The following is a 26851-nucleotide window of genomic DNA, read 5'->3' as shown; positions in this document are numbered from 1 at the left end:
CTATTGACTGCTCAATTAGGGTATTTTGTCAAAAGTGTATGTTTTGTTAGAGTAATTGAACAAAGCTGTGAATAAATCAATGGATGTATGAATTTACATCCTATTCAAATATACGAACATCCCTACCCCCTTGTTAATTCGAATAATCAACTCCACTGTAATATGTAGCTACGTACATGTTGTACCCATAACAACGAGAGAAAAAAATGCCTCTTGATAATAAAAGACTTTATCGCTATTCAGTTAGTGTTCACTAGAAAATAACACATGAATAATACATACAGTACTACACATCTCACAGTAATACTGTTCACAATATGGTGTATAGTGTTATGTTATTGGACTGATCCCTTAAGGTGACCAGCACAAGTTACATGGTGAATCTTAAGATGATGTCTTGTGATGTTGTTCCATTGGTCCTTCTGTTGGTGTGTTCACAATAGTGACACATTTCATGGCTACAAACACACAAACAACAGTAACAACATGAAACACAAGAACTGTTGTGTACTTTACTGACATGTGAAATTGTGACTGGATCTGTGAGAATCTGACATAATTGCACAAACCTAAATTTTACAGTATTTACAATGGGTGAAATACACATTGTTGTAAGATTTCGACAATTTTTTTAAATGCTTTATTATTATGGAGAAAGGGTGTAATGATAAAACCTGAATATTATCTCTTTTGCCTATTCAAGTGGAGTTCAAAAATCTTTGTATAGTAGTTCTGGTATATAAATAGTTATGTGTGCTTGTTTACATCTCATCACAGCGATAGTATGCAACCAATCTTTCTTCTTGTATATAGTAAAGAAAGGAAAAGTTTACCCAAGGATTGATTCCCAGCCCTATTCATGGCAAACATGATGGTACAAATTTCCATGTCACCATGTTCATAAGTTACAAACATTAAAACACCTACAATTTATTTTACTTGCTGTACAAATCAATCTTTCTGCTGTTGCTATTTTGTAGGGTTGTAACTCCAAAATTATTGGCATATGAGGCTGAAACTTTGCTAGAGCATACACTTGGTTAAAAACGTTATAGATATTTTATAATCAAGAATTCATAAAATGCATGATATGTGTGGTTTTCACAGATCCAGTCACATTTTGATGGATAAAAATAAAACAATTACAAAAATAATAGTATTCTAGCTGTCAAGCAACTGTACTAATGTGTCATTAGTGAGTTGTCATAATTCAAGTGACCAAGTGTATATAATGGGATCATAGACAAGTGTCCAAGTATCAAGGTGTCCATTCTATGAGGTTCTGGACTATCTCTTTCATCAACACATTCACCCATCAAAATATTCCATACCATACAGTATTCACTACACAATCACTTGGTGTACTCACTTATCCTGTACCATTGACATGATGGGGTGATGGCTCTCACTGATCATCCTCCATAACAACTGGACTAGTACCAGATAGGAATATCATGTCCCTACAAGATACACACATGAATATGTACTATCGTACACAACGTATACAGATCAATGAAGTACCACACGTCCATCAAAAGAGTAACAGTTGTGATCAGTTCCTACTAACACTCCACTCCAGCTGATAGGTGTGGTCTAGGAATCATTCCTGGTATATGGATCCACACCTCATAATTTGTACCTAAGGGGAACAAGTTACATATAAGTGTTAGTGTGCTCATTTTCTTCCTAAGAGAACACAACAGTAATATAGTCATGTTAGTCTATTAAGGTAACATACCATTTCCAGTAGTCAACACATGAGAGTATTGTCCATGAAATGTTCTTGTCTCACTAACCACTACACTCTCTTGAAGGGACAAGTCTGGTCACAACAGGTACATAACACAGTGACCAATAGTGAGAGGGTTGATCACCTGATGTAGTTTGGGTGTTACTTGTGCTGGTCAGTACAAGGGAACAGTCCAATAACAACACTATGTACCACATTGTGAGCAGCATTCCTGGGAGATGTGATATGTAACTAACAATTGATCATATACAGTGGACCCAGTACTTACCAGTAAGGGATCTGGACAGTCTATATCATCATTATCCAGTCAACAATCTCCACTTTTAGTAGACTGGACACACCCTTTGTGCTCCTAATGTGGTTGATTTGCTGGACACATTTCTCCACATCTCCTAAGAACTGATAATCACGATAAGCCCCAAATGACACTCCTAATATTACTTCCTCCACTGTGTTAGCTTGTTTCAATTGTTCCAAAAATTTTATAGTTGTTGTCTGGTCCATGTACTTATCACCATATTTGAATGTTTTTACTGAATTGTTGACTGTCAAGGAATCAGCTATTAGTAGTATATCTTGAGGTGGTTGTTTATAATTTGTGATGGTCAATTGTGTAAGTGTCTTACTGTACTCTAATAGTTTAGTGATATCTGCTACCCACTCCTTGATGTTCCCATAATGAAGTTTTAATGTTTCAATATTATCACTTTGTCTGATAGCACTCAACATCTTGTGGTTACCTGAATCACTATAAATATCAAGTTCAAGTTGTTTCAACACAGTGGTGTTGGCTAAACTCATCACTTCATAGTGACCATAAGGTAGGGAAAAACTGATAGACTTAATCTTGTTCAATGAAGTGGGAATGATGGGAAAAGATGATGATGTCATGTCTACCCACCTCAATCCAATGTGTTCCATTGTTACTGTCAGTGATGATAAGAACACATGAACTCCTTCATCTTTTAGAGGATTACGTGACAACTCAATACTGGTGAGTGTTGGATGATCATTTGCTATCAGTCTTCTCAGGTGGTTAGCACCAACTGCAGTGATCTTATTACCCCTCAGGTTAAGGTGTTGTAGTTTGTTGTTCTTGTTCAAATGATACACTAACCTCTCCACTCCACTGTCCTTAATATCATTATAACTAAGATCAATAGACACAATGGAGCTATTGTGATACAAAAATTCACCAATCTTGTCTGCTCCTGTAGGACCTAATCTACACCATCCCATTCTAAGGTCACGAATTAAAACATTTCTAAGATCAGCAAAACAGGCAGCTCCCTCAGGACCAATATCAGTTTCACTGATGTCTAATACACTGAGAGTGTTACTACTGGTGAATAACTGGAATAGTGCCATATGTGTAGATGTTACATTTGAGTTTGGATTATCACCAGTAGAAACCATATCACTTGTTGACTGAACTTTTATCCTCCTAATGTTTAGTTCAACAATAGGATACTGTGTTGACATCAACTGAACAAGTAAGGAAAATGACTGGTGTGTAAACCTGCAATCTGGTATATTAAGGATAAGGTTGTCATTGTTATGTTGAGATTGCCTTCTCTGTAATGATGTAACTAACAACTGAAACTTATTATTCCAGTAATGTCCAAAATCTACTTGTCTCATTGTTCCCTTGTAGTGAGTTAGGAAATAGTCAATGACATGTGCAGCAACATATTTAACATCAATGTTCCCATCAAGGTGGTCTCCCACTATGTGACACAATTCACTATTGTGTGCCTCATACACACAATTCATCAACTGTGGTATTCTACTCTCAGTAAGACGTGACTTCACCAGTTTATATGGTAGCGGTATACAATTTAGTACTTCTTTGTTATTCAGTCCAGTAATACCAGAATAAAATCTCCATACCATTATATAGTTATTATCATTCCAGTAAGTGTTTATACACTTCAGTTGATCTTGTAGGGACAATTTGGAGATGTACCATGCTGTACAAAACTCTTGAAGTGTTTTATGGAGAAAATTATACGACTTCTCTCTGCCATACACTGAGGTACTGGGGGCAGTCACTAATAGTCCAAGATCACTAATCTTATCCTCAACAATACCAATATCCAACAAGTCTTGGGAGGTAAATATGATATTTCCATTCTCTGTTCCTTTGTATGCAATAAAACATAATTGGGAAAACTGTTCAGAAATACCCTCTGGAAGATGATCCAATAATCGGAGTTTCTCCACTTTAGCAACATTGACAGTTCGTACAGTTATATATCTCAGGATCAAACGTAAACACAAGAAAGTGTACAATTGTGTGAGTGTCTCTGGTAATGTTGAGAAGTGAAAGAAAATGACACACACAATTGCAACATTGATGGGAATGTGTAATATTCTTCTCACTATCCAATTTTTATGTAACTGTGATTTCAGTTGTGATGCTAAATTTGCTCCATTATTAACACTATCAAAAGTGTTCGAAACGTATTCATCAATAGATTTTTCTTTGAATCCTTCTATTTTAATAATTCGGGAAGCAACACTTTCCAACTTGTCACAAGCTTCAGGACGAGATGTGTAGACAATAGTACAATTGGGCAATTGCACTCTTAACTTTGTGAACACTGAGTACCTGTGTAATTGTTGAGGTAATTCATCATATCCTTCAAGAATGAAACAAACTCCTTCTCCAAAATTACTCGTAATGTCTTTTAGTACTTTTTCTTTCAACTCCTCGTCAACCGTTAAAAACAAGTCAGTAATTGTCTTTGCTGCTTGTATCTCTGGGTCACGTAAAGTCAACAGAATAACTGCATTATAAGTTTGTAATAAACTACCTTCTGCCCAGCATTTGCAAATGTTTATGGCAAGGGTACTTTTACCCATCCCAGGGTCTCCTTTGATCAAAATCACCTTTTTAGTCTCTCCCTCTACATCAAGTGCTTCAGATAAAGTAACACTATCACCTCTTCTGTTCTCTGTTGATGTTGTTCTTCCTTGTCTATCAATCTTCACAAGAGTCAAACTAACATACTTTGATGATGAACAATCTAACTGCTCATCAATAGAGATCAACTCTAGTGACCTGTACCTACCCTTCAGGTACTGACAATATTTGCTCATGTGATGACTCAAATGTGACTGGCTGGATATTCCAGTAATGACTCCTACACAAACCACAATAGGTAAACTTAGCAGACATGGGGCCAAGTACATTTAAAAGTACTTAAGTAAAGTACAAGTACTTTTGAATTTTCCAAGTACAAGTACAAGTACTCCAGCAGCAATCAAGAGAGTATTTAAGTAAAGTACAAGTACATGCTGGAAGTACTTAAGTAAAGTACAAGTACATTTTGCTGTAGTAAAATATATGCTGTATTCAGTGTATTGTAGTATGTAAGTGTGCCTAAGGGGGTTGGTTTTTGTCAACCATTCTCTCTCTTAAACTCTTAAAATTCACTGACTTGAACAGCAGCATTGTTTTTGTTTGCCAGAATGCTATGACATCATTAATCATGACAACATGGTACATAGTAAGGTTGGGGAAGGCAGTAGAAGAATCGCAAGAAGCTGTAAACTGCACTGTGTACAAACTGCACGGTGTACAAACTACGTTTAATGTTTACAGTACTTACAAGTACTTTAAGTGCTCAAGTACTTAGCAAAGTACTTGAGTATAAGTACAAGTACATTGGGGAAATTAAGAAAGTATTTAAGTAAAGTACAAGTACTTTCAAATCTGTACTTAAGTGTACTTAAGTATAAGTACTCATGTACTTGGCCCCATGTCTGAAACTTAGTATAAGTGTTTTACTTAATTGCATTACAATTAACAAAAACAAAATGAATGAATTAAGTTCTTACACAGAAACAATAATAGCACAATAAGGGGCATTACATTATTATTAGGTTACCTGTAAATTAGATCATGATGTGGACTGGTGAAGGAGATGTTAACAAACCAACATGTCAGGGGCGGATCTAGGATTTATAAAAGGGGGGGGCTAACTCAAGGTACTAATCTCTTGGGTAGAGGTGTGCAAAGCATGCTGGAACTAGGGGGGTCTGGGGGCATGCCCCCCCAGGAAAATTTTGAAAAATAGATGCTAAAATACCGCAATTTGGAGACATTTCCACATAAAATTCCTGCCTGTAGATATTTTATATAGATTATAGGTATGGCTCTCTGAAGCATTTTGCTAATGGAAAAGTTTGGGTAGGTACAGACAACAAGTATATGATGCACCCCTCTCACAATTGCACAATACTGAATAGGTGCATGTTAGAATAAGAATGTTGAAAGTGGAAAATTTTGAAATTTGAACAATACAAGATTGAATCTGAGAGCATTTTCAGTGGAAATTGTGTACCTGAATTAAGTATTGCCATACATATTAACTATACAAGTTGATGAATGAAGCCCTTTAAACAGACCAATGCACTTCATTGTATGTATAGGTGCAGGCAGATTTGGAAAAATTCCATAACAGAACCAACTACATGTTTCCAGTGAATATTCTATTAGAGTAGTTAGCTGACTGCTCTATTAGAGTATCTCGATCTTGTACACCTCCAATGCTGATCCGGGTCCTTGTTGCGTAAACTTTAACATAAATCCACTGATAATACCTTGGAAAAATGTTTATAAGGTGGTTTTATGAGTATTTGTATTATAGTGATCATATAATTATGCTAAGACAAAATTTCATTATAATACTCAGCATATTGATCAAGTAAAGCCTAAATATGAAGGGGGGGGCTTCAGCCCCTAAAGCCCCCCCCCCCCCCCCCCCCCTGGATCCGCCCCTGTATGTAGTCATGTATTTATGTAGTTTAATAGTCATGTAAACACATAAGGTTTAGATATGTATACACACTAGCATTCTGCACTATCCCTCCCTCCCTCTCTCACACACACACACACACCCACACACGCACACACATATGCACACACATACGCACACACACACGCACTCACACGCACTCACACACACACACTCACACATATACGCGCACACACACACACACACACACCCACGCACGCACGCACGCACGCACACACACAGAACCACCACTGAAACACCTATGTACTACTCAGGTGCTAAGGTGGGTAACACATTTGTACTGAGATACATGTATTAATGTGGTAAATACAAAAATCATACCTGTCTTCAACTTGTTCTCTATCTGACTGGATAAATAGTCCAACTGAACACTCTTGAGAGCTTCTAGTAATTGTTGCCAGCTGGCATCCTCTTGTGTGTTCAACCATTTCTCAAACACACTCTTACAACAATCCTCAACACTATGTGGGTGGTCTGCTGCAATCACTTCCAATACTCGTTGGTCTATTAGAGAAGGGTCTAATAGTTGCACACCAAGATCTCTCCACTTGTCTGCTATTGATGGTACCACCTGATCATACAGGTCTCTTAAGATAGGTCGACTATTACCTGTATACATTATGATCATTAGTAAGGACTGAGTTACACACACGTGCACGTAAGCAATGTGACAAGAATATGTGTGTGCACGTGGTGAGTGTATGTGTGCATGGGGAGGGTTGGGAGAGCTAGACAACTTCAGAGCAATTTCAACCATACAGAATTATACATGTGAATGATCCAGGGGCATCATAGTAAAAGTGAAAATAATAAGGCCACACACAAAATGGTTCTAGGAGATGGCCCCCATTTTTTCTTTTTTCTTTTTGATATTACGAGGCTATTTTGGGTTGTGCAAGGTACTAGTTAGTTATTTTACTACTTCTAGGGCAAACTCCAAAAAGTGTAAAGTGCCATATATGGCTCTCTAATTGACCAAAGGAAATGTGGTTCTTATCTACAGTCCACATTAGTTGCTAGTTAATGTTCAATGACAAAACTGGACACTATAACCAAAAACACCTCCATAATACCATTTAACTCTTACACTTCATCATTTGAGATTACTTAAGAAATAAACTGTATAAGGAATGCTTTCAAAGAGAGAAACCATGGAGACACTAAACATAACAGCAATTATTTTAGAGGCACTTAGTACGGACAAAGTCAACATGAAGCTGTTCTGAACAAAGTGTTGTTTCTGGTATAACACATTCACTACTTTTAGTGTTGGCTTCATCAAGTTTGACAGTTCAGCTCAAAAGTGGTGAACATGGTATAGTCACATGATATAGGATCACATGAGCCATGGCTTCAATCTCATGTGTGCAAGTGAAAGACAGCTTTTAAAATCTCAATTAGGAATGGTGAATAAAGCTTTTAAAGTAGTTGTGAACACCAGTTGTGAACACCATCATGAAGTCTTTTTTAAAATAATGATAGTGACTAAAAGTGGTGGACAAATTACATCATCATGGCTCACGTGTACCACATTAAAAGAAAGAATGGCACCAGGTATTCCATAATATAATTTTGCGTCTGAACGCATGCCTCAATAATCAATAATCAATTATGCTTTTTTTTTCTTTTTTGTAAATAAAAACAATAAAGAAAAAAATTACACACTGAAATGTGAGGTGACCATTACACTTCATTTGTAGCTATGTTCCACTTGTTACACAGCATTACAAATGAAGAACAATACAAGCAACTTCTCTGCAATGAATCCAGTTGCTACAGAAAATGCGGGCGAAAAGCATGACACAGCCAAAGGGAAGCCATATTGCACTATCACAAATTGACACATTGCGTTGTCAGGAAAAAAACTGAAACACAAAGAAGGACAAAAGTAAATCCATAATACATGTACGTGCTGCATTGTATGTACTGTGGTTGGCAAAAAGGCACGTCTCAGGATGAAGCAACGTCAAACAGTGAAAACATCAAGTCCATGGCCTTATCCATTGTTAAGTTATGCTTGGCTGAAGGCATCAGTTAGTTAGTTAGTCAGAATGTTAAATAGAAAATTTTTAAAATTCAATAGAAACTTGTTGAAATGGTTTGGGGTCAATCTAAAGGCATTTTTGGGCTTGGCTATGCCTAACCAATACTGCCAAGCTGTTATGAAGGAATTTTGAGGCTGGTTTTAAGGTGATACTATTGGGAAGGAAATCCCAAAACTGCATGATCCCTAATATACAGTACTGTATGATGGTAAAATCAGCTTTTACGTAAGAAGTAAAAGCGAAATTAAGTCTGTATTAAACTTCTGCAAAGGGAAGGTAATTTACAAAGTCTGTGGAGAGTCGCCACACCCATATTTCAGACCACCGAAAAGAAATAACTTCAGAGCAAAGTTTACCTGTGGGGTTTTACAGGCATTTAACAACTGAAAAACAATGGTGCAGGCCTCGTAGACTACAAGGACTAGACTATCCCTTACGTATCCCTTACATATCCCTTACGTTCATGAATGAAAATGAAATGCAGCTTTGAGGCTTTGTCCAGAGAATTTGTGCAAAAAAAACATGATAGTCAAGTATAAAACAGTTTGGAAAATACTTCTGTGTGAATATGTTGGTAAAAGCAGTTTGTTTAACTAGTGCTTCCTTAGCAGTGCATAGCAGTGATGAATTACGAAATATGAGAATTACACACTAATAATAATGTGTTATGACACAACCAAAAACCCTATTGGTTATAACAATAAAAATAGTAATACATACGGTACTGCCCAAGAGCAACATCATGATCACACTCGCTCGCACATGCAACATTTTAAAAATCAATTAAGAGGTGTAGAAACTGTTTCTCTCACAATTCTCATGAACAAAACAGCTGCCAGGTTGTCTTGTGAGCGAAACAGTTGCCATGCCCCTCAATTAGAGATTTTTTAAATCTCAAACAAAGTTGCATGTGCGAGCGTGCGACATTGTGCTTGGGCGGTACTGTAGTTGGTTAATTCCAGATGAGTTAGCTAGCTGCATGGTGCCTAGTTTTTAGAAGTAGCACAACATCAACTTGTTTTACATTGCTTCAGCCTGACAAGTGCCTTTTGGCATACTGTAGTTGTACATTAATGCATGCTTCATGGATTACCTGTGTCCCATATATCTTTGCTGACAGTGCAAGGTGTCGATTCACAGTAGCACCGCACGATGGCTTCCCTAAATTTGTAACAGAAATCGTCTGAGTTTCTGTTGTGACCGGATTGATTGTAGAGGTCCTTCTCATTCATTTGTAACACTGAGTAATGGACTGAACATAACTGAAAATGAAGTCTAATGACCCCTAAGCTATTAATTACAGTAATTGATTGAGCTGTAATGAGTAAACAATTATTACATACACATTATGGTTGTGCCCATGTGATCTTGGAATCAGTCTAATCATTAGTAGTTGGCATAAGTTCTGCAAACATCTTTTATGGGATGCAGAGCAATAAGCCTGATGTCATCACGCATTCTTTTTTCTAATGGGGGGTTCACCAGTATTGCAAAAAAGAAAATTAAGAGGTTTCTAATCATTTTAGAGAACCTCTCCAGTGGTGGTTTTAACTCCCAAAGATCAAAGATTTTATGCAGACCAGACCGCCCACCCAGCACACTAAAGAAAACAAAGTTGGTCTGGTCTTCACGAGATCAAATTATAGAAATAGGTAAGATACAACTCACTTTTATTTTGAACTCCTTGTACATTAGGTTGGATCGGAGGACGGCCGTTGTTATCCATTTGATGTTGACGATCACATGCGATCAATTCAGTAGAATCGATTGTGGGTTTGTTCTTCTGTAGCGTCTCGTCTCGTCTCGTCTCGTCTCGTCTCGCGTCTCACGTTCGTTCACTAGTGATATTATACGGAGTATTACTTAGTGATTGTTACTGGTATAGTGAAGTAAAGAAGAATATGGTGTAATATTAGATGGTGAAGAGACCGGCCTAACTCGGCTGCTTAGAAACGATGGAAAAATACCCGCTATTATGCAGGTAAGCCAAGTTGCTGATTTGATAAACAAGTGTACTATTTGTTGGTGTTTGCTGTGTATAAGAAGTGATTATCTTGTACTCGCTTAGGTACTTTATGAATGGCTGTTGTAAGGAAGGTGATAATTGTCTGTTCTCTCACAACTGGACCAGCAAGCCTGACATGGTACTGTGTGTGTTGTAGTTTCATGGACAACACTGTGTGAATATAGGATACAATATGTAGTGGACCTCCCTGGTCTGCCCGTTCACCAAAAAGTAAGAGTCTGGTAAAATACTGTAAAGTCGGGTTGTTAAGCTAATTTTCGGAGAAAAGTTTTTGTAAAAATCATACTATCTGTTAGGCGCATACGCCTAATAAATAATTGTGGTGAGTGTAACACGGAATCATCACGTTGTGAGAGTAGCTAACAGTTGCCGCGCCAGTGTGCAAGATTATTTGACTCCATTTCTGGGTGAAATCCTTCATGACAAACAAGATTATCACTATCCAGATGGCTGATTTGCTGTATACATACCGAAGGAAGACCTCAAGGGAGACACAAGTGCTTGAGGAGAATTAATTTTTCAGTACTCTCAGGTTTTCTTGATGTTTCTTTCTGTGTGTAGCTTTATCGTCGCATTTGCCAATGTGCGCTTATCATCCATGGTTAATTACAAGAAATGTGTATGCGCTTAACAAATAATATGCGCTTAACAGATACGTGCACTTAACAACTCAACTCTACGGTATAGATGCTATATCATTTCAAAAGGAATTCAATTTGACAGCATATGTAACTGCTGGTTATGCTTTTCAATTCGAACAAAAGCCAAGGCAGTTTGTGTGTGAACGTCATTGGCATGCAATAATTGGCTACTACTGAACTGAGCAGTGGACATGATTTAGTATCTGTATTTCATCAGACTCTTACTTTTATGAAGGGGCAGGTGGCACCAGACTACAGTACTTGGCTCCATGGTGAAGTGTAATCTTGCCCCCACACCACAAGGGTCTGATAACATGCAATAAAAACTCTTGGCAGTGACGTGTATGACAAAGGAATTCATCAGTCGCTAGTCAGTTTTGAGTATGCCTTTGATGTCAGTTATTCCTGTGCAACTAATCTCCATCTGCTTTACCAGTCACAACACTTCTTTACCATTTGTGACTGGATCTGCAAAAACAGGACACAATCACATATTTTTCGAATTCCTCTTTATTAAATATTTATAATCTACTTAGCCAAGTGTACCCACTGGCAAAGTTGCAGCTTCATATGCCTTGGGAATTACAGCCCTACAAAGTAGCAACAACAGAAAAATCGATTTGTACAGCAAATATAGGGAAAATAAATTACAGGTGCTTACGACAATGGTTGTAACTTACCAACGGATTGAGGTATGGAGCTAACATTTTCTCCAACGTGTTCGTCATGAATAGGGGAATCAATTACTGTGTAAGTTTTTTCTTTACTTACCCTTCTTCACTGCATACAAAGGTGAAATTCATGAAGAAAAAACGATCACGTACGATCACTTCGAGGTGACGTAAACAAACGTTCATAATAACTTATGTATCCTTGGGTCTACTGCAATGAAACAAAGATTTTCGAACTCCTTTTGAACAGGTGGATAAGATGATATCCAGGTTTTTATTGTTAGTCCCTTCCTTCACTAAGAAAGAGGCATTCAAAAAATTTACAAAAAAATTTCAATAATACACAAGTATTTCACCCAATGTATTCAATGCTTTATACTGTAAATTTAGGCTTGTGCGGTTATGTCCTGTTTTCGCAGATCCGGTCACATTTTATCATGGATCCTAAGTGCTCCATATTTATTGTTAGTGGAATACACAGTCATACTCAGGTGAAACAGTAGTATTAGGCTTCCCCTTACACTTTTAAAGGACATAATGTCCTGCTATATCATAAGCTCTGTTTCTGAAGTACACCTTAGCTATGGTTAGGACCTAGTCACTATTATGAGGTCATGAAGTACACCTACTGTAATACTGTATGTTTGGGACCTTCTTGACATGGTCACTATAATGAGGTGGTCTTAGGTGACTGCATAATGAGGTTTCACTGTAGTAGAGTAATAGTATGTAACTGTGTGGGTACATGTTTGTTCACAGGTGTGTCGTTACTACCTGAAGGGGTGTTGTGTGTACGGCAGTGGTTGTCGTCATGACCATGTGAAGCCACCTAACATCCCATCATCATCGTCAAGGTGATACTAGCACCTCTCAATTTCTATGTACTGTATAATACAATACAATTTAAATGTGGTTTACACAGAGGAGAGATGCCAGCTCCAGTGTCACTGGCCAGTATGAAGAGACAAGCAGAACTGGAACAAGAAGGAGAGCAGGAGCCAGTGGATGATAAGTCAAATGTGAACAGTTAAATATGCTTTAAAATTTTCTTAGGAATAACATACATACAGGAGTGTATAATGGTGGTTTGGCTGTTGTCTGTTGTCTACCATGTGCATGGGATTGACTTCGGATGACAGTCACATGATGCTTTTGCCTATTCAATAAGCCTTTTACACAATGATGTTTTATGACATCACGAGAATAAAAATGGCCACGATAGTTGGGGAACTGTTATACAGGTGCCTATAGAGATAAATTTTTGATCCCTCATATTTCAGCTAGGCATGGAGATATCGACCATTAGCCGACAGTAACAAAAGCTATTGTATTGTAAACATACTCCATTTAGAAAAGTTTTAAAACGTGACAAAACTTGTTTATCGTAATGTCTTATATAAAACTTAACAACCCTGTTGTTTAGAGCTCGATATCTTCTTTCCTGGCTGAAATATAAGCAATTAATTTTTTTCCACAGGTACTTATATAACAGTTCCCCAATTATCGTGGCCATTTTGATGTCATAAAACATCATTGTGGATAAGGCTCATACATACAGTACATCATGGACTTACCTTTGTCCTCTTTTGTGTCCTATTTCTTTCTCCACTAGTGTGGAGGTGTTGATTTGTGGTTAGCATGTAGTGGCTTCTTGTGCTGGCTATCATGTGATGTGTAATTTTTCTTTCTACTTTTAATATTTAAACACAGTAGGACAAGTGGGTGGAAAGTGTTGTATGATATTTTATTGATTTTTCCATACAGTTCACAGTACTGTCTTCTGCTAAGCTACCAGACAATTGGGAAGATTTGACCTCTCCTTCATTTAAACCTCCTGACAACTGGGTGGATGCTCCAGAGTTTGTTCCTGTGAGTAATCGACTGTTCTGATTGGCTGTAATTATTGTTGTTACTGTAGGGAAGTAGTCAGCATACAACAATATCAAATCCCAAAGAAGAAGATGTTATAATACCAGTGTGTCTGTGTGTGTAGTGTGTGCGTGTGTGTAGTGTGTGTGTAGTGTGTGTGTGTGTGTGTGTATACATGCAAGTTCTTTTAATATTTAGTTTACAAATTTTCATACAGGACATATCCTCCTACAGTGAAGCAGCTAAGTCAGGTACTGAGGCGGAGTTCATTGATAAGATAACACCTGATGTTGCTGCATTGCTGGTGAGCAGCCCCACCTATCTGTGATCATGTGATCCTTATCTTACCCTTGTAGTTGTGTCCATTTGCTGCTAAAGGGTTTTGCCCTTTTGGAGATGAGTAAGTTTATTTGTATTAGGGGTACATTGATATCATACAGTGTGGTAGTACTGTACATTATTAGGGATCATGAAGAACTGGGCTTTTCCAGCCAAAAACATCAAGCCTCAATTTCCCTGCATGACAGCTTGACAGCATTAGTAATGAGGCACAGCCCATGCTGACTGACTAGCTAACTGGTGCCTCCAGCCGAGCAGTGTATAAGACTACAGGCTTCTGTTCAACATCACTTTGTCCCGAGATGTACCACAGTACATACAATACACACATCATGGACTTGTCTTTGTCATCCTTTGTGTTCCAGTTCTTTTGCTGACAATGCAAGGTGTTGATTTGCGATAGCACAATGCAGCTTCCCTGAGACTGTGTTGGCTATTATGCTTATCACCCATTTGATTGCAGAGGCGGTTCTTGTACTGTTCTTCATTTGTAATGCTGTTAAAGTGCCTTCAGTGTGACCCTAAATGCTTCTATTAGAATGTTACAAAATTTTAAAGACAAATTAATTTTCTACTAACTGCCTGCCTGCCCTGCCTGCCCTGCCTGCCTTTAGACAAGCATAACTTGATAACAGCTAAGGATACGTCCTTGATTTTGTCACTGTTAGATGTTGATAGGTGCCTTTTGGCATACCGCAGTACATACAATGCACGCGTCATGGACTTACGTTTGTCCTCCTTTGTGTCCCATTTCTTTTGGCTGACAACCCAAGGTGTTGATTCGTGGTAGCATAATGGCTTCCCTACATTTGTAAATGGGAATTATCCATTGACTGGACTGATTGCAAATCTAGAGGCGCTTCTCCTACTGTTCTTCGTTGGTAGAGCTGTGTAACAAGCTGAACATAGCTGAAAGTGAAGCATAATGGCCACTTCACTTTCAAGTCATTAATTGATAGTTGGGGAATGTGTTTAGAACTCTGGTGCCATTCTTTCTTTTGATGCGAGATGTATGGGTTCACCAGTCATAATTATGGTACAATACTTGAAAAGCCTATACAGTAGGCTGCTTTGGCATGCATTCTATTGGAGAGTTTTATGTTTCAAAATTATAACAAACAGTGTGTCCTATGGTACAATGTATTAACAGTGTGTGTTATTCCTTTAGTTGTGAGTATCTACATGGTTTAGTGTGTGACCTGTGTGGGTGTGAGTGTCTACACCCTTATGATATCAGCCAACAAGAAGGTAACCCATAACTGTGTTGTGATGAGTGATGTAGTCTCTTGTAGAGCACAGGAAACAATGTGTTGATCATCATGAGAAGGAAATGGAGAAGGCATTTGCAGCTCAACGGTCAGTTAACTGTAACAATAAAAGATTTGTAGAACTTTAGTTTAGCAATTTTCTGAAATTGCTACTTATTTATGTGCACACACACACACACACACGTACACACACACCCGTATACCGTACTTCCTCATATGAAGGCATTTGAACAATCACCTGTCTTGGAGGTTACCAGCACAATTAAACACAGGTCTGGTCTTAATATAGGCCCAGTCTATTGATGGGGTTTACCGTTAATGCCCTTGTTGTTTCTTCTACACTGTAACTAGTTCTGAACCTTACGTCTAGTTCAGAGCCAAAGGTACTACGAGTAACTACTGTATGTTCAGGTGTGCGTGGTCCAATAGTTTTATGCCTTCATTATGTAGTAACAACACACTGTATAAAGGCTGTTTATGCTTCCTGTTACAATAATGGTGTTCTACCATGACTTGAATTTGATTATACGTCAAGTGACACTCAAACTAATTCCTGGTCTCAAAGTACAGGTCAGGTAAAAAGTATTGGAAAGAAAATAAAAGCCCAGGCTTTTATCAGACTGTATAATTATGAGGAAATACTACAGTACATGTGTAAATGCTGTACAGTACATGTGTAAATGCTGTACAGTACATGTGTAAATACAGTACAGTACATAGTAACTGCTACACATATCCTAGGAGTGAGGGTATCACATGTAGTATATGTATGGAGGTGGTGTTGTCTAAGAATCCTCCATCAGAGCAGAGATTTGGTATCCTCAGTGAGTCATGTGATCCAGTAATGTGCTCACATGATCTAGTTATATCATAGCTGACTGTGACCATCCATTCTGTCTTAGTTGCATCAGACACTGGAGAAGCTCTACTGATATCAAGAAGAGTACCATTAGGTGTGTAGTGTGTCTGTCTGTGTCTGTGTGTGCTTGCATGCGTGCGTGTACTGATGTCACAGTATTGTTTTCATTTTCTTTGTCATTTCAGGGCTTGTCCAATCTGCAGGAAAGTATCATATTTTGTTATTCCAGTAAGTTTTAGCAGTTAGGGCTGGGACAAAGGTTTGAAGTTCAAATCTGTTTGATGTTTTACTTCCTTTAACATTGAAATTTGTATAAAAGATTTTATATACACTGTTAGCTGTACAACAGTGTCATCCATCACTTACTGGCTTATGACGTAGCCAAAAAAAGCTTTGAAGCATTGGGTCAAAGAAGCTTCAAGGTTTAAAATTTTAACCTTCATCCCAGCCCTATTACCATCATTACTTACAATGTCAAATTGGTCCCCACCAGAGCACAGTGTGGATCACTGACCAAGCTGAGAAAGACAGCCTAATTTCAGACTACAAGAACAATACAGGGTATGGGTGTAGTATACTGGTAGTGTATGACTGTTCACTATACTACAGGGCTAAGCCTTGTAGACACTTCCAGCAAGGAAATGGGGTATGTCCTTTTGGAAATGTTTGCTTTTACAGTCATGGTGAGTTATGTTTTAGTATTTTTTTAAAAACACTACCATATGGGTATTTAATTTTGATGGTTTAAATTTTCGTGGATGGCCATTTGTTCGTGGGTTTAAATTTTCGAGGGTCAAACGTGAACTTGCACTATCCACGTGCTCACATTTTTTAATGCTATAAATGGCTGAGACCACGTTTTTCGGTTGTGAGTCTGCTTTTCAAGGCTATCAGATTTATCAAGAAATTTGGGATGCTAGTTGTGGACAGACATTTCCATGTCTACGAGAAGAAGGGAATCCGTTCGACCCGTTCGCCATGTCAGTTGTGAGAGCTGGTAATATTATAGGCCACGTGCCAAGGAAAATTTCCGCTGCTTGTTCATTGTTTTTGCGGAATCACAGGTGTACCGTTACGGGTAGCCAACGATATTCAAGAGATCTTATCCAAGGAGGACTTGAAGTGCCATGTAAGCTTACCTTTAAAGGAGAGAAAAGTATGTGGTGAAAGTTGAAAAATTGATTAAGCCAATAACTGATATTACCGTGTCCAGTACCTCTCCTGTAGTTGCAGCCCCCGCCACTATCGATGTAAGGAGCCCAGGGAGTAACCAGGATGTGGTAACTACTGTGTCCAGTACCTCAACTGCAGTCATAGCCCCCCCATACTAGTGATGCAGGAAGTCACAGTAGCAAAGATGTCGTAGCCATAGATGGTGACAGTGTGATAGTATCAGACAGCAAGAAGAGAAAGGTAGTCAATGAAGATCATGTAAACGAGGGGGGTGAGATAAATTATGGTGTTTGGATACAAGTTCGTGGTTCATTATTGAAGAATTCAGACAAGTCACTGTTGCTGTTGGGCAATGAGCTTAATGACAGAGTTATTAATGCTGCATAAAAGATGTTAATTGTCCAATTTCCTTTGTTGAAAGGTTTACGATCTACGCTAATCCAATACCACTTAGGATGTTGGACAAATAATTATTTGCAAATAGTCCACTGCCGATCTTCTCATTGGATTGTAGTAAGCAGCATAGGATGCCAACATGGGGAGGTAAAGGTATATGATTCTCTATATGACAGAGTTGATGATGCCACTAAGCGAAAGATTGAGAAGACTTTTGCAAGTTTGTAGTGCCCATTGTGCAGAAACAGCAAGGATATAAAGATTGTGGCCTCTTTTCCATAGCTTTTGCCACACATTTGGCTTTTGGAAAAACTCGTTTCGAATTTCAACAAGATTGCATGCATCAGCACCTTATTGAATACATTGAGAAACAGCACATTTGTGTGTTTCCATAATCACAGACTACACGGATACAGTAAGTACACTCAAATTTCCTAGCTGTATGCTGTGAGGTTTTAAGAATGGTTTAACACAAGAAAGATGAAGCACTTTTATGGAGCACACATGGTAGTAGTGGAATTTAAGATTTTGCATTAAATTATGTATCTGTGACCAAAGCTATTTGATTATTGTACTGTATAATCATACTTATATACATGTGTATATAATCTTGCCACACATGAACATACTGTACAGGGAGGATTTTTTAGTTAGATTAAGGATCATTAAAAAAAGTAGGGAAACAATGGAGGTCACCTACACCTGCAGATATCAGTCTATAAGTAGGATTAAATGTTCACTAGGGTATCTGCAGGTGTAGGTGATCTCCCTTGGTTCCCTACTTTTTTTTCAGTGATCCCTAATCGAACTAAAAATTCCTTATACTGTTTGTTTACATTTTTGTAACATTAACTATTATGACTGGTGAACCAGTGTATACTGCCTCAAAATAAAGGGTGTGACAGAGTTAATGTTTTTGTCTGAATGCGCACCCCAGCTATCAATAACTGACTCAAAGGTGAAGTGACCATTACTCTTCACTTTCAGCTATGTTCAGCCCGTTACACAGTGCTAGCACTACAAATGAAGAACAGTAGGAGAAGCACCTCTGCATTCAATCCAGTCACTGCAAGAATACGGACGATTCGCTCACCCCAAATATCATTTACTTAGTTGAAAGTGATGGCCATTAAGCTTCACTTTCAGCCCGTTACACAGTGTTACAAATGAAGAACAGTGAGCGCCTCTAGTCACCACAGAAAATATGGACAATTCCAGTTTACAAATGTATGGAAGCCATGTATTGCGCTACCACGAATCGACACCATGAGTTCTCAGCATAAAGAATGGGACACAAAGGAGGACAAAGGTAAGTCCATGATGCGTGCATTGTATGTATTGTGGTATGCCGTCTTGGGATGAAGTAACGTCAAACAGTGAAAAAATCAATCCTGTAGCCTTAGCCATTATCGAGTTATGCTTGCCTGAAGAGCAGGCAGGCAGGCGGTTTATAGTCAGTAGAAAATTCAAAATTTCATATCAATATTATTGGAAGCATTTGGGGTCAACCCCAACCTCCATTATAGTACTACTGTACTGTATGATAGAGTTTGTAATTTTGTTTCTCATTTATTCTATTTGCATAGACATCCTACTTATTTTCACAGGTGCAACATTTAAAAAATTTATGTGTGTACAGTGTGTGTTGTTTACTCCAGCTTAGGCTACAAGGTGTATATTGGTTAACAGTTGCACATGTGCTGCTTTTGTACATTTGCTGCTATCCTCATCATACAGTACGATAGTATCATAGTACTGTATAGTAGGGACATCGAAGGTGTGGGGGCAATCTGTGATATAATATAACCCAAAAACCTGCCGCGATTTTCACAACGACATGACAGGTAAAACCAAACAAAAAGCATCTTCAGATCGACCCGAAACGTTTCCATCAAGTTGCTACAAAATGTTTTTTTCTTTAAATTTATTCAATGGAATTTTCTATTGCCTGTCTGCCTGCCTGACGCCTTCAGTCAAGCGTAGTGGAAAACTGGCTACAGCTACAGCCCTAATTCTTTCGCAGAAACATTTTTAGCTCGCTTAAGAAAAAGCCTTTAGTGTATTGATAAACATACAATGCTTGCGCTATTGTCTTACCTTTTACCATGGCCATCAGTCAAGGTTCTACCACTGAGTGTTTATAGACTACAGTACGGCTTCCATCTACCAGTGTATATTACATCAAACTATTCGAACACACGTGGTCGCCAGCTGCACCTAACTATTTGAACATACGCGTACGTGACTTGCTGTTGATATCGATCAGTGAGTCAGAGCAACTCGCGGTGAACTATATAGCAATGCGTAAGTCAATAAATACAAGTATAAGAAAAAACTGGGAATTTTAAATTAGATTAGGGACAACGTATAATGCTGCAATAAAAAGTACTGAAACAAGCTGGATCGGAGTAGTACGTAATATCCAAATAATGTAAAACAATAAGAAGTGAATATCCCTACTGTGCATTGAGTGTAGCACAGTAGGGATATTCACTTCTTATTGTTTTACAGTATTTGGACATTACGTATTACTCCGATCCAGCTTGTTTCAGTACTTTTTTTTGCAAGCTCATGACCACTAAATATCTGCTGAGTTACTCATAGCACTATTATACTAGATTATGACTCATACAATAACAACTGATCAGTGGGCGTGGCTCTACATAAGCCTGCAGACAATAATGGACGTGGATTCGTGCATATCTACATGGGTGTGGCTACCATATGTCTACAGACAGTAATTTACGTAAGTGGGCGTGGATTCGTGCATACCTACACACTGATGAATGGACGTGACTACCATATGTCTACAGACTGTAATTTACGTAAGTGGGCGTGGCTCACGAAAGAAGCAGAGCTACACTATGATGTGTGGTAACACATCCACATTTAATTTAGCACGTGGGGTCAGACCCAAATAATCTGTAAAGCAGGACCTGGATGACCCGACTCGGTTTAACATTGTTACTAAATAAACTATATTTATTGACTTACACATTGCTATATAGTTCGCCGTGAGTTGCCCTCTCTGATCGATATCAACAGCGAGTCTGACGTATGCGTGTGTTTTGGTACAACTGGCGACCATGAGTATTCGAATAGTTAGATGCAATATACACTGGTGTGGAAGCCGTACTGTAGTCTATTAACACTCAGCGGTAGAACCTTGACTGATGGCCATGATAAAGAAAGACAAAAGGTAAGACAATAGCACAAGCATTGTATGTTTATCAATATACCAAAGGTTTTTTCTTAAGCGATCTATATAGAAACGTTTCTGCGAAAGAATTAGGGCTGTAGCTGTAGCCAGTTTTCCGCTACGCTTGACTGCAGGTAGGCAGGCAGGCAGTAGAAAATTCCATTAACTAAAATTTTTTTTTAATTCTGTAGCAACTTGACGGAAACGTTTCGGGTCGATCTGAAGACACTTTTGGGCTTGGTTTTACCCAACCAATACTGTCATGTCATGAGGAAAAATTTGCGGCAGGTTTTTGGGTTATATTATATCATACACTTTCGATGTCCCTAATATACAGTACTATCGTATTGTATGATAGTCTATTTATTAACAAGTCGGGTCATCCAGGTCCCACTTTACAGATTATTCAGGTCTGACCCCATGTGCTAAATTAAATGTGGACGTGTTTCCACACATCATAGCATGGCCCTGCTTCTTTCGTGAGCCACGCCTACTTATGTAAATTACTATCTGTAGACATATGGTAGTCACACCCATTCATCAGTCTGTAAGTATGCACGAATCCACGTCCATTGTTGTCTGCAGGCTTATGTGTAGAGCCACACCCACTGATCAGTTGTTATTGTATGAGTCATAATCTAGTATAATAGTGCTGTGATTAATTCTTTTAAAATATTTGTGAAAAGCAGGCTATTTAGTGGTCATGTGCTTGCAAAAAAACTTCAGATAAGAAAAAATTAGGAATTTTAAATTAGAGTAGGAACAGTGTATAGTGCTGCAATAAAAATTGCACAGTAGGGATATTCACTTCTTATTGTTTTACAGTATTTGGACATTACGTACTACTCCGATTTCAGTACTTTTATTGCAGCACCACTGTATACACTGTCCCTACTCTAATTTAAAATTCCTAATTTTTTCTTATACTTGTGTAATTACAACTTGTTACCCACAGCTCTACCTGATGGTACTGAGAAAGAGGTTGACTTGAGACTGTTCAAAAACTCTGAAAATGAGACCAAACTGATGACAGAGAACAAGTTAGTAATACACCAGTCAATATCCTTGTCTGTATTACGTAAATGTAACTTGCTTGTGATGTGGTGCTTACCAAGTTAAACACCGCATCTTGAATAATAGCCACACTAAGCAGTACCACTTTTCAACATTCACTTGAGCCCTGGTTACTTGTTAATAATCCTTGTTAATAATCCTTGTTACAAATGATGTCTTCAGGTACATAGCTTGATGTTTGTTGTGGAAAATCAATCCTGCTGTCACAGGTAGCAATTGGACTGGTTTTCCCAGACCCAGTCATAAACAACACAGTATACAATACCTTCATAGTGTAGGTAATGAGTAAAAAAGTAGGAATGTATTTTTATGTCACAAAATTCTTCAAACCACACAATTTGTGAAAGTTTGCTCACATGATTGTTTCTGGATTTACAGTACTCATGTCCTTAAACTGTTACCGTATGGCTCTAAATTTTATCAATTTTGGGTTCACCAAAACTTTCCGAAAAATAAATTTGTAGGCTTCGTTATAAAACTTCCCAAGCCAAATAGTGGACACCAGTGTGAGGTGAAAGTGATGCTCATGATGGTTTTGCTGTGAAAGTGACAATAGCTGGTGTAACTGTAGCTGAAGTAATTGTACAAACTCTTCTTTTTTGTATTGAGCGTTGTCTCATGGACAATGCCAAATTATTCAGTACTCATCAGATATTTTACTTATGTAGGGTTGCTATAGTTACACAAAGTACAAAAAAAATTTAACTATGAAATTTTAGAGTTATGCGGTTTGCCAACTACATACATGTGAAAGTGTTACAGTGTAAAATGTTACCAGGCTACACAGCTAAAGCATTTCTTTAAGACCTCCTTGCTTGTTATTGGGGTCACATTTTTGGTGACCTCCATGAAATCCTTTAAGAAATAGCACTGCTGCTAATGTATGATCATATTTCCCTACAGGTTATGGGACTTCATCACAACTCGTGAGAATCTAGTGTCTGATGACTGGGACCAGTGATCATGTGATCTCCATTACCATAGTAACAGTAGAGCTCAATTTTCGATAACACACAATACACTGGTCATTGAGTGTATGTTGTACCATAATTGTATGGAGTGAGTTTGGCAAGTTGATGGATAACTACCATGAGGTTGAATACAGTGAACTTGTCTAAGCCAGTCATAGAACAAAATCAAGTGTTGTCCTCCTAGTATACCACGTAGCCATGCTGTATATATTATAGCTGGTTCACTTATCACCACTGTTGGCATTTAGTAATGTTTATAGTATCAGTACAAACCTGACTATGTTTTGCCTCAGAGAACATTATCTAGACTAGAGGTGCACCGATATGACTTTTAGCCGATATTCCGATAACCTATATAAAATATTATCAAGCCGATAAACAAAGCCAATCCGACATGGCAGCATGGACATTTTCTCTAACAATTTGCTCTCTGTAAATAAGTGACAGAGTGTAACCAACAGCCAACAGTACATAAACATGAGCAGCTGGGGTATTACTAAAGCACAAGTGCCCATAAATAGATGTCTATGTATCTGCTGCTTTATTTTATACAAGATACCAATATGCAAAAACAAGGCCGATATAACCGATAGCCAATCCGATTATTGGTGCACCTCTAATCTAGACCAGTTTGGCTTGGACAACAGGACCACATTGACCTGCTAGTGTATCTTCATGAGGAGATAAAAATAAAGTACAGTACTGTAATTTTACCCAATTTTGGCAGTAGTAAAGGCTATCTATAGTTATGTAGTGTACCCGACCAAGCCTGTCATGTATGGGCCAAAATGTCTAGACCTTAGGTTACTGTATTATACATGTACAGTAATGTAATTGTAGAATTTAATAGTTAGCTTTTTTAAAGACTAGTGGTGGCACAGGTACATACAACTGCCAAGACTAACATTTCCCGGTTAGGACAAAAGGTGCTTTTTTTTTTTGCTGAGAGCAAGCCAATTTCTGGCTCCTTTGTTCCCCCCTCTCAACAAAAACACTGAATTGATTTCGATTACTACTCAAACACTGTGTTTTGATCACTAAGTGTGCCATTTTAATTTCAAATAGGAAACTACAAAATAGCTTACAATATTAATAATGCTGACAGTAAATTCAGTTAGTCACTATTCTATCATAGCAATCCCTACCATCATCAACACACCTACACACATTGCTATCATCTCTTTAATCGACTGTCCAATGGACGTGTTCTCCAATAATTCAGGGATGACAGACACTGTAGCAATGTAGATGAACCCGCCGGCAGTAAACGGCAGTATCCAAGCTGTTGCTGTACTACTGAAGTTGTCTGCTAACAGTCCGACAAGTGTGCCTGCCATTGCACCAGTTGCTGTACTCAATTGTAAGAACATGGCTTTACGTTTGGGGTATCCTGACTGTACTAGTATTGCAAAGTCTCCAATTTCATGTGGTATTTCGTGTATGAGAATGGTTGCCGTGGTGACTATCCCAACATTGATGTTGACAAGATAAGACGCACCGATTGCTAAACCATCAGTAAAATTGTGGGTGAAGTCTGCAGCAAGATTGAGGTATCCCGCCACCTTAATATCCTGACTTGCAGCAACCTCCTTCTTGTCATCATCAGCTGAAAGATGACAATAAATATTCTAATGCGGTAATGCCAGACAAACAACTTCAAATGGGTGGTCATACACATGTACAATACTATACACAGGTTTTGTCACTCAAGTTATTCACACTTACATTAAAGCATGCATGAACCTACTCATGTGAATGTAGTGGCACCTCCCTATTTGGGACCAAGAAATTTTTTCACCATTTGTTGCATATAATAATTAATCTCCCAGCTCCAGATAAAAAGTGTTGGAACCAAAATCATACCCTTGTGAAGTTTTTACTATTGTGTCCTTGATTTGGAGAGTTGAAAGGAGTTTGTCAAGAGAGGTTCCACTGTACACAAATACTTCATTGCTTTAATGATAAAGCACTTTTACAGAAGAGATATCATTTGTGTGTACCACTTCTTGCAGCATGTGAAGAGATGAAGTGGTTACGTGCAACACTCATTAACATCAAAAAGCTGGTACAACACATTCTGTAAAGCTTTATGAAGTATCAAGTCAACCTTACTACAACTCGCTAGTTCTATACTGCTCCTACTGGGGTGCGAATTAGTGGTGTGTAAAAGCATGCCAGCTCTCCTGTAATTCCCTATATGGTACAATGAACTGCAAAAGTACCATATCTATATATTAGTCTCGTGCCCAGACAGTGCTCGAATTTCTTGGGTGGGGAAGTGTGATCCAGCCAAAATAATGGCTGGCCAATCAGAATCGAGGAGTTGCATAATTGTTTAAAAGTGTTTCATTACTGCATGGTGAAACGTTGAGTCTTCGGTTTTATAAAGTGAGATTGGAAGACACAACTTGACAACAAACCTCTTGAACAACCTAAGTGAATACTTCTGATAAAATGGCTTGAAATAGTCTACTTTTTCATCCAATACATTTATTCATTCGATTATACAACTACTCAATTCTGATTGGCCAGCCAATATTTTGGCTGGATAACACTTCCAGGGTGAAGAAACTCAAGCATTGTCACCAGATGGTGTATGCACATTAGTGCAAGCCCAGCTGGGCACGAGACTACATCTATATCCCAGACCAAGGAACAATAACTACAGCTCTCTCTAGTACCATTGTACTGTATTAAACCTTACTAGAGAGGTGTACTGATTTCAAGAGTCTAAAGGTATTACCTACTAAGGAACCATACATTACTTATTGTCCTGATTACCAAGGTGTCCACATTTCAGGGTGTACTGTAAACAAAGTACATATGTGTCAAGAAGTACATATATGTGTCAAGAGTAGATAGACCTTATGAAATATCGGGTGTGGTTTTCATTTTGACTACTGTTTGTGGCTTCAGTTACAAAACATTTTAGGCATAAGTGAAGATGAAATGTGGTGAACAATTGTACTGCAAACTCGACTCTAAACACCATTGTATACTGTTAACAGCATACTCTATGTTGGAAAATTTGCAAATGGAATTTTTTTTTTGCAAGTTATTTATACTGGACATGTGCACACAGTGTTTCTTGTATAAAGCTTGATCACTCACATTTATCCTTATCCTCCTTCTTGTCCTGTTTCCCCTTGTCAGATTTAGTCTTACTATCAACATGATGTATGTGTCCATGTGAGTGTCCCCCATCTTCTCCCTTCATGAGACGTACAAGCTTTTCCACCAACAAGAAGGCTATGATACCAGCCAATACCCACAACCCAATTGACATCTCCTGAGTGTGGTCATGTTCATGTTCGTGATGATGGTGATCATGATGTCCATGATCGTGTACGTGACTGTGTCCTTCCTCGGAGTGATGCGAGTGGTGTGGTGATAATGCGTGTGGAATGAGATGTAGGAACGCGTCTCCCAGTAGACCACCGGATGCGAAACTGAGTAGCACTTTTAACAATGACTCGTGTTCGTGAGCATTATCCAGTGGAATGAAAAATAATATGAAGAAAGGTGCGGCGCTAATTAGAGCGGTTGAGAGTAGTGCTGCTATCCACAGCGTCCGCGGATCTTCCGGCTCCGTGAACCACTTTGCTTCTCCGTGTGAGTGAGAGTGACAGGTCACCACCTCGACCAGGACCAGCGACAGTAACGTTACCAAACAACAGTGTATCCACTTCATTTGTGCTTTTGTCTACAGGAAATATAGTTCATTTAGTGAAATACTTTAACGTAATT

General features: G+C 38.4%; 3 protein-coding genes across 6 annotated transcripts; 1 reads left to right on the top strand and 2 right to left on the bottom strand.

The window, feature by feature from the left end:
* Nucleotides 1–214: 214 nt before the first annotated feature.
* LOC136266887 (protein NLRC3-like) lies at nt 215–10396 on the bottom strand. Of its 3 annotated transcripts, XM_066061914.1 has the most exons (8): nt 10287–10396; nt 6895–7182; nt 2019–4896; nt 1875–1961; nt 1739–1822; nt 1522–1639; nt 1370–1460; nt 215–458 (listed from the first exon to the last, which is right to left on the bottom strand). In XM_066061914.1, exons 1-3 carry the CDS (start codon nt 10342–10344, stop codon nt 2039–2041), a joined length of 3204 nt encoding a protein of 1067 aa, XP_065917986.1. In that variant the 5' UTR covers nt 10345–10396; the 3' UTR covers nt 215–458; nt 1370–1460; nt 1522–1639; nt 1739–1822; nt 1875–1961; nt 2019–2038. The 3 variants fall into 3 exon arrangements, with proteins under 3 accessions (XP_065917986.1, XP_065917987.1, XP_065917985.1); XM_066061915.1 differs by having other exon boundaries at nt 1370–1686; XM_066061913.1 differs by having other exon boundaries at nt 1370–1639.
* Nucleotides 10374–23233, top strand: LOC136266890 (uncharacterized). 2 transcript variants are annotated; one of them, XM_066061918.1, is made up of 18 exons: nt 10374–10447; nt 10504–10599; nt 10687–10762; nt 12716–12810; nt 12879–12975; nt 13721–13825; nt 13875–13931; nt 14043–14129; nt 14182–14225; nt 15333–15412; nt 15457–15520; nt 16174–16256; nt 16307–16385; nt 16477–16519; nt 16785–16852; nt 16901–16974; nt 22015–22099; nt 23037–23233. In XM_066061918.1, the coding sequence occupies exons 2-18, from the start codon at nt 10574–10576 to the stop codon at nt 23092–23094; spliced, it is 1221 nt and encodes a 406-aa protein (XP_065917990.1). In that variant the 5' UTR covers nt 10374–10447; nt 10504–10573; the 3' UTR covers nt 23095–23233. The 2 variants fall into 2 exon arrangements, with proteins under 2 accessions (XP_065917990.1, XP_065917991.1); XM_066061919.1 differs by lacking the exons at nt 16785–16852; nt 16901–16974 and having other exon boundaries at nt 10375–10599.
* An 899-nt stretch (nt 23234–24132) lies between these two features.
* On the bottom strand, nt 24133–26844 carry LOC136265862 (protein catecholamines up-like). Its single transcript, XM_066060796.1, has 2 exons — nt 26216–26844; nt 24133–24710 (listed from the first exon to the last, which is right to left on the bottom strand). Exons 1-2 carry the CDS (start codon nt 26793–26795, stop codon nt 24226–24228), a joined length of 1065 nt encoding a protein of 354 aa, XP_065916868.1. The 5' UTR covers nt 26796–26844; the 3' UTR covers nt 24133–24225.
* Between the last annotated feature and the right edge of the window lie 7 nt (nt 26845–26851).

Source organism: Dysidea avara, chromosome 9 (genome assembly GCF_963678975.1).
Source record: "Dysidea avara chromosome 9, odDysAvar1.4, whole genome shotgun sequence".
Classification (NCBI taxonomy): domain Eukaryota; kingdom Metazoa; phylum Porifera; class Demospongiae; order Dictyoceratida; family Dysideidae; genus Dysidea; species Dysidea avara.
This window is presented reverse-complemented; position numbering and strand designations above follow the sequence as displayed.

Bases quoted from the DNA above. Each gene is read 5' to 3' on its own strand.
- LOC136266887 (XM_066061915.1), bottom strand. From the start codon at position 10,344: ATGGATAACAACGGCCGTCCTCCGATCCAACCTAATGTACAAGGAGTT. The intron at 7,183-10,286 runs GTGAGTTGTATC...TAATGTATACAG, and splicing joins ACAAGGAGTTCAAAATAAAA to GTAATAGTCGACCTATCTTA. The intron at 4,897-6,894 runs GTATGATTTTTG...TGGTTTGTGTAG, and splicing joins AGAGAACAAGTTGAAGACAG to GAGTCATTACTGGAATATCC.
- LOC136266890 (XM_066061918.1), top strand. From the start codon at position 10,574: ATGGAAAAATACCCGCTATTATGCAG. The intron at 15,413-15,456 runs GTAACCCATAAC...AGTCTCTTGTAG, and splicing joins TGATATCAGCCAACAAGAAG to AGCACAGGAAACAATGTGTT. The intron at 15,521-16,173 runs GTCAGTTAACTG...CACATATCCTAG, and splicing joins AAGGCATTTGCAGCTCAACG to GAGTGAGGGTATCACATGTA.
- LOC136265862 (XM_066060796.1), bottom strand. From the start codon at position 26,795: ATGAAGTGGATACACTGTTGTTTGGTAACGTTACTGTCGCTGGTCCTG. The intron at 24,711-26,215 runs GTGAGTGATCAA...GTCATCTTTCAG, and splicing joins GAAGGAGGATAAGGATAAAT to CTGATGATGACAAGAAGGAG.